The sequence below is a fragment of the Nilaparvata lugens genome, chromosome 4, assembly GCF_014356525.2.
Source record: "Nilaparvata lugens isolate BPH chromosome 4, ASM1435652v1, whole genome shotgun sequence".
In the NCBI taxonomy this organism is placed as follows: Eukaryota; Metazoa; Arthropoda; class Insecta; order Hemiptera; family Delphacidae; genus Nilaparvata; species Nilaparvata lugens.
The window spans coordinates 57,012,762-57,020,974 of NC_052507.1; the positions used below are offsets into that span (position 1 = coordinate 57,012,762).

At 35.9% G+C, this 8,213-nt stretch overlaps 1 protein-coding gene across 1 annotated transcript; it reads right to left on the bottom strand.

Moving 5' to 3' along the window:
- Positions 1-4,318: 4,318 nt before the first annotated feature.
- On the bottom strand, positions 4,319-4,942 carry LOC120351076. The gene has a single exon (XM_039427034.1). It carries the CDS (start codon positions 4,940-4,942, stop codon positions 4,319-4,321), a length of 624 nt encoding a protein of 207 aa, XP_039282968.1.
- Between the last annotated feature and the right edge of the window lie 3,271 nt (positions 4,943-8,213).

Genomic DNA, 8,213 nt, shown 5'->3' on the forward strand with positions numbered 1-8,213 from the left:
TTTATTGTTACACCTGAGATTTCAAAGTCTGATTCTATTGCCATATCAATTCACTATCAAACGAACTATGTTTGATCTTTTCGAATGATAATCTCTCAGATTTATTATCTGAAACTTGAATTGCCTCAAATGATATTCTGTTAAAAAACGTGTATTTCAACAGGTTAATTTATCATTTCTAGGTTATGATTGTATGAAAACCTCGTTATGCAATCATCTGACACATACGTGGTTTTCATATATTTTACACGTTATTGACGTCAAAACGTTTACACCTTATTGACATCAAAACGTTTACATAGTTTTCACGCGATTTTTGCAAGACTTCAATGAAGTGAAGATTCATGTATGTGATAATTTAATATAAATAAATAATATAATTATATCGAATAATTTTCCAATAAACTTGGTAATCCGCAATAACATTCTTATTTTTTTGCAGAAGATGACATCAAGAGGACAAATCAGTATGAACATGGTGAAGCGATTTTCATCGAAAAAGGATGAAAACGATTCAGGTAAGTCGATAGTATGAATGTTAAAGATAAATCCTTTTAAAATTGTATTACAAAAACCTCAAACTCTGCGTTATGGAATAACTTATCACTCTTTCATTTTCCACAATTTTGCATCTGCCTTTCTTGACCAAAATTGTATCAATCATAGACTACTTTTTTCTCTACTTCTTTTCTGATATTGATTCTGACATTTATTGGAAAACCCCTTTATAAATTATTGAGACGATTTTCATACTGCCAGTAACATACTAAGATATCTCAAAAATAATTCATTTGATATGTTTTTTATAGAATTTTCAACCAGGTTGAGTTGCTTTATTTATTTTCTATCGGATTGTATGAATGGAGTTTTCCAACATTCAGATTGTATGATAATATTGTTTATTAATTTCTCCCAATGCTAATTGAGTTAGGTGTTATTTTAAAGAGTTTATTATATTTTCGCAGGTATTTCCCTCTTGCTGGAAGACTTGGGTCTTAACTTTAGTTGGGGTCTAGAAGGTATAGTATCTGATAGTGAAATTAATCAGGACGATGTCAACGCTCCAAACTTTGAACCCACACAATCTGAAAAAAAATGATCCAAGGAATATAGTTCATCTGATGGTGGAATGAATCAGGAAGATGTCAACGATCCAAACTTTGAACCATAGCCCAGTCAACGAAGTGTTATAGAGGAAAAAGTTTGGAAGACAATATTGTTCACCCTGCAGTCCTGTTTGGGGTAGTGAGGAGGTAAGCATATCAAAAGTCCCCACCCCTACCCCCTTTGCCAATTGGGTAGGGGTGGACTGGTTCAAAGGTACCATTTTTTGGTTTCTCGCATATAACTCGAAAATTATGCATTTTACAGACATGACTATCCTATAAGAAATCAAAACCTTCTCTATATTTCTTTCACTTTTCGAGATATCCACTCTAAAAGATGTGACATTTTTGAAAAAACAAATTTTTCTTCGATTTTTTCTCTTATAACTTTTTTAATATCGATGGGAAAAATCCATGTTTATCATAAGCTCATGCAGCATCAAATTCTCTTCAATTTGATGTATAATTTCACAAGTTTACGCACATCCCCACGACTGTTGCAGCAGCTTCAATGTTGAGTGTGAGATCTGATCTTCAGTTATGCAAAAATAGACCAATTGACAAAGGAATTTGGAGAGAATGTTTTGAACACAATTTTTGACTCCGCAGCTTTGTTGAGACGAGTTATGGGGTGAACATATCAAAAGTCCCCATCCCTAACCCTTGTGCTGAAGGGATAAGGGTGGTTTAAAAGTTGCATTTTTCAATGTTTTGCTTACACGCTCATATCTTGAAGAAAATGCGTTCAACCGACATGACTCACTGTTCAAAAATAAAGCTTGATAAATTCTCTACAATATTTGTTCAGTGGTGATTTGTGATATCTCCAACAGTTTTCGAAATATACGCTCCTAAATGTGTGAAATTATTAAAATAACAGCTTTCAATCTTTTTTTTGATGTTTCAGGGCCTACAACTCTCCAACAATGCATCATAAAAATGAATGCTTACCGTAGATTTGTAGAGCTTTGTTTTCTATTTAATTTGATGTATTATTTCACCACTTACTGTTTTGCTTCTATTGTTATAGCAGATTTGATGTTGGGGGTGAAATTTTTTTGGGGCTGCGAAGTCAAAAATTGTGTTCAAAACATTTTCTCCATATTCCTTTTAGCCCAATCAAATAGAACATCGGACCAAACAAAAATTAAGGTAATTGATTTTTTTGCTTTAGTCGGTCCATTGGGGTTCTAGTGAGGTTCTATTGGGGTTCTATGGTTTCCCACCAAAATTTCTGAAGGCATAACTTTTGGCAGCCTAAAAACTACAAAATTGTTGTACTTTTTTCAGTTTTTCCACGATATCTCCAAAACTAATTGTTCTATGAATATTTTTGTTCAATACTTTTTTGAAGAGCATTAAATTCTCTACAACTATATAAAGCGTTCATCTATCTCCTATGGGGAGCGAGTTATAACTCGTCGAAAATTGGTATTTTTTTCCAACTTTGCGGAAAATCACGAAATCCATTTATTTTTCCTTTTCACTTCTTATAAAGTTGTATTAAGTATTATTTGATTGTAATTAGAGTATTACTGAGATGTTAATACAATCACTGATGAAAGATTTTTAACAAAAAAATGTATATTTTAGGGTATTGATTGGATTTATGAGACTCATGATTTGCTGCTAACTGTTGTTGGTGAATTCAGACTTAATGCTAATTGTTAAAAAGTCCATTGTTGGGAATGAAATGTGCACGTTATACAGTATAATAGTGTGAAAATTATCAAGTACTCACTAGATAGTCCAGTTGAGGATGAAACAGCAGAATACCTCCATGGAATCTACTCTAGTAGTTGCACCAGTTTTGTGAAAGACATTCTTATTATTGCTGCCTCCTTGGACGTTTGGATGGACCTGGTTGTATGTTGCTTTCCTCCTGGAGCTCTGGTGCTTTGCCGGCCTCTCTGTCATCATCGTTTTCGGGGTTACCAAAGTCCGGGGACAGATCATCATCTTCATCCTCAAGGGTTGCCTCCACGATATTTCACAGTTCACCCCACGGCAATTTTTGCAGATGGGTGAACATTTTAATCCGGCTTTGATGCATGTACATGACTTACTACATCCAGTCTTACATTGGCAGGACACAATGTGCAGAAGAGACTCTGGTGTAGGCTGCTGTGACATTAGTGTGGGCTGAAGAACACTGCCATCACTACTTAAAGACCACCCCCAATCTGTTGGGCATGTTTTGACCTGCTGCCAAGATTGAATTTGGTGGTAGCAGTGGCAGAAGTGATGATGTACAGCATCCTCAGTTGGTGGAAGTCTTGGGAGGCTGAGTTTACTCCCAGAAGCAGACTTGGCAAAGAGTTGATAACGTAGTTGATTGAGGCCAATATCTGGGTTAGGTCTTGCACCACTGTACAGAGTCTTCGGAAACGTTTCTCCTGAATACACCACCGCCGTTTGGGTTGCATTGAGTTTCTTAAAAATGCTTACTGTGTCCTCCAGGTGTGGGTGAGCTTTGAGTGTAGAGCAGAACTCCAATTTCCCTTGGCCAAAAAAGGCAGATGTTGTGTCACAGCCACTTATGGCGTGGATGAACAGAATGTGGCTGTGATTGTAATTGTAGGATTGGGATGAAAACCACTTTGTTTCAGAGGCTCCCCTTCCTGGTTTCTGGAAGAAAAGGTTTGGGTGGTCTTGTCCCAAGGCAGTCATGATTACCAGGAGATCAATGTCTTCTCCTACTACAATCACTCTTCTGAACAGTTGGGTCTGTGCAAGGGCAGTTGTGACTATTAAAACATCTGCGTCCTCAGCAGCCTGGTGTACTCGAATACCAGAGTTTCCTAGTTCAGTTTTTAAGAGAGCAATGAGGCTTGACTTATTTCTGTCAGGAACTTTTCCTGGGGGATTTTATTCACTACATCTAAAGAAACTGCTACTTCAGGCGATGCTATCAACCGTGCTCGCCGGAGGCGTTCAGCACTTTTGGTGCCCATTGGCTCCCCTTCCAATGGATAGCCATCAAAAACAACTGCCACATTAGACCCAAAGCTCCTGTGGATGTATTTCACATAGGATTCTGCTATTTCACTGAAAATTACATTTTTAGGCCAGACAACTTTGTGAAGAATGTATCCCCCAACAAGGACAAAGAATGCATCTGGTTTCTGTGTATCTAATTCTCCTGTATCCTGTTGAATTTTATCATGCATTATGATTTCATCAAGCTTTGGAGGTTGTATGGATGTAAATGCCTAATAGAAAGATGATTTTGTTCCTTTTCTTATTCCTTCCTCTGTGAACAAAGACATGGGGTATGGAGCAAGTTCATATGTCAGCAGATCTTGAATATCAGAATCGCTTTGTTTCAACAAGCATACTCTTTGGAATAGTGTGAGTGGATTGACTGTGGTTACTTTGACATTGCCTAATCTCAAACCATTGTCAACAGTCGCCAGTGATGTAACTTCATCTTTCCTCCTGAATTTCACTGCTGCAAAATTATCTCCTATGATTCTCTTGATTCCCAAACTACCAACCTCTCTGGCCATATGGCAATTGACTTCGCTTCCTTCAATGATGCCACTGCTGATAGACATGACATAGCTGTTCTCAGGGAAAGGGTGATGTGTTGATAACCACTCTTGAAGCTTGGCTGCATCTTTAGTGTCTCGGTTGATGCGTGAGATCCTTGAATCCACATGCTGTTCACTTGTTCCAAAGGAAGCGCCAGCAAATGCCTCAAGTTCATCACATATGTTCTGCATATGGGTCATCCCCAGAGTCCATTTAGTTAGAACAGATTCTCTTATTCCTCTGCCATGTGTCAGTCCACCAATGCTTTTCTTGGATCTCATCAATGTTTGCTCTATGGTCATATCTGACCAAACCCCTGACCAATCCTTGTCAGTTCGCCGAATTGTGAAATGACTTTGGTTGTGAACTTTTCATATTCAGAAGGATCCATTGTTACTTCAAGCCTATGCATATCTTGTAGGTGGAGGTGACTGCTCTTTGCATACAAAAAGTGACCACTAGCATGGAAGTATGGTACCATTTTCTTGACAGTTTCCAGGTGAAGAGCCCAGTTGCCTGTTCGTTCAGCTTCTGTGAATTGTTTAACAAGTGTGACCATTTCAAAGTACTGGACCCACAACTTGGCAGTAGGCCCCTTGTTTGCAAGTAGAGTGAGGGCTTCTCCAAAGCTTGTAATTGCACTCTGAACTGGAATATCAATTTCCTTATTAGTTTCTCGAAAATTTAAGGTCTCTATTTTCTTCATTGCAGTGTGTTCATTTTCGGTCAAGTTGGTAAGATCTCACACTAGGCTGGCCAAAACCATCTGAAAGAGCAGGTAAGCTCTGACAGCTCATGAATAAGCATGCCCAGTCATGATTTTATCAACACTATTCACTGCATAAATTGTGGAAAACATGTCTTTCAAGCCACTACCAGCCATGATATAACCAATGGACCCCAAGAAAGACATAAGGAGGTGAAAACCCCCAGCCTTACAATCACATTTTTCAGTTCAGGAATTCCAGTTGCTGTTATATCTCTAGCTTTTAAATAGAGAGGTTGGTCAAATGTAACAAAGCATGACTTGAGGTTATGTCTTCGAGCTTTCTCAGCAGCCAACATCAACGATGTAAAGATGGTATCATAGAGTGAAGGTGGAGCATCAATGAAAGGTAGGCATATAATTTTTGATCTTTCAAACTCTTTCTCTTGTGTGAGATGTGAAGGGTGAGATGAGGGATGGGAAAATTTCATTGACATTTTAAAAGCGCTATCAAAGATTCACAAGAAAATCTTCTTTTAGAAAATAACTTGACACAGAAATATAGGTCGCCATGGATAAATAGTTATCTGATCAAGCAAATAAACTTGAGAAATGAGTTATACAAGAATGTTATCGAACAACCTAATAATGACGACTTGAAACAAATATACAATACATTCAAAAATAACTTACGTAATGAACTGAGAGAAAGAAAACAATATATTATTCAAAACTGTTTAGAGAAAGCCAGGGAAACATTAGAAAGACGTGGAAAACAATTGACGCATTAATAGGATTGAAAAAAAATAAAGAAACACTAAAACTGATTGTTGATGAGCAGGGAAATAGCATACATGATAGTAATAAAATTTCCAATTCGTTTAATTCTTATTTTCTAAATGTTGTGAATAAAATGAATGATGAATTAGAACAAACCACATTGCAAACCAGGGAAGAGTCTGCTAGAATATCAAAAATAAGGTTTCCATACAATTCTCCAACAAATTCAATTTTTCTCCACCCTACAAATCCGGAGGAAGTAGCAAGTACAATAAGAAAATTGAAAAATAAATCTTCGCCAGGTGTAGATGGGATAAGCACAAGCATGATTAAAAAACTTACATGAATTATTTGAACAAATTAACCGATCTAATTAACCTAAGTATTGCCAAAGGAAAATTCCCAAGCATGTTCAAACACAGCATAGTTATACCTATTCCTAAAAAGCCAAATTGTAAAAACATAGATCAGTTCCGCCCAATTTCACTTTTACCGGTTTTTTCCAAGATTTTAGAAAAAATATTCAAGATTAGACTTGAAAACTTTTATAAAAATAATAACTTTTTTAGTGATAACCAATATGGTTTCCGTGAAGGAAGAAGTACAGAAGCGGCAATTAAAAATCTTATTTCAAAAATAAATGACAGTTTTAGTGTTAATAATAAGTGTGCAGCTCTGTTTCTTGATATATCTAAAGCATATGATGCAATTGATAAAAACATGCTTCTAAAAAAACTTGATTTATCAGGAGTAAGAGGAATTGCCAATGATTGGTTAAGATGCTACCTTTCTAATAGGAGTCAAAGGGTCAGAATTAACGATACGTTGAGTGAACCCGGGGACATTACCATAGGTATTCCTCAAGGATCAGTGTTATCAAGTACTTTATTCCTGGTCTTTATTAACGATTTGACGGATGGTGACTTACAGGGAAAGATTACATCTTTTGCAGACGATACAGTTATATTTTATTCGGCCAAAACAAATCAAGAACTTAAAAATAAATTAGAAATGGATCTTAAGCACCTTAGGTGGTGGTTTTGCGAAAATAAATTAACTATCAACACAGACAAATCTAATATAATACAATTTAATCTTCAAAACACGGATCAGGAGTTAACTAGTATTTACTTCCATAAATTAGATTGTGCGCAACAGGTGAATAATATATTGTGTAACTGTGAAACTATAAAACAAGCACGTACAGTTAAATATCTGGGCCTCATATTGGATAGTAGGCTCACTTGGTCAGATCATGTACAGAAGATAAAAAATGAGTTATTTGTATACATAAGGAGGTTCTATTACCTCAGACAGTTATGTCCAAAACAAGTATTGTTACAATTATACCATGCAATTATTGGTTCTAGAATAAATTATGGAATAATATGCTATGGGAGTGCATACAATGTTCATATTAAACCTGTGATTACTGGTCAGAAACATATATTAAAAATAATTTGTAATAAACCTAAACAATATAGTTCAATGATGCTCTTCAGAGAACTGTCAATATTATCAGTGAGACATTCTTTTCTATTCAAAGCATTGCTGGATTTAGCTGAAAATAATTTCGATATTCAACAGATGAGAGAAAGAATAAACCTCAGGAATTCACAGGACATTAACCTCCCAAAACCAAGATTAGAACATTCCAGACGACACTTCAAATACATAGCTATAAAAATATTCAATTCACTTCCAGTAACAACAAGGAAAATAACGTCATGTCAGTTATTTAGAAAAGAAATCAAGAAATTCATTTTACAACTAGACAACCCGAATGATTTTTTTACTATATTAATATAGGTCTAAATTTAGTATAATTTACACATTACACAACATGAACACTGCAACAATCAACGATCATTGAACTCACAAATCCCGTCCGGTATGCGTAAACAGTAAGACAGTATCAAATTCAATCACTGTATCTTTCTTCAAAACGCATTCATTTATGGTATAATTACATCAGCACTTTGAAAAAAACGAAACGTTAACTATGAATAAAATTGAACTAATATGAAAAAAAAACAGCAACCACTCCGTACATAGTTTTAAGTTTTGTGTAAGTGTGTGTGTGTGTG

Coding starts and splice junctions, on each gene's coding strand:
- LOC120351076 (XM_039427034.1), bottom strand. CDS start 4,942: ATGACCATAGAGCAAACATTGATGAGATCCAAGAAAAGCATTGGTGGA.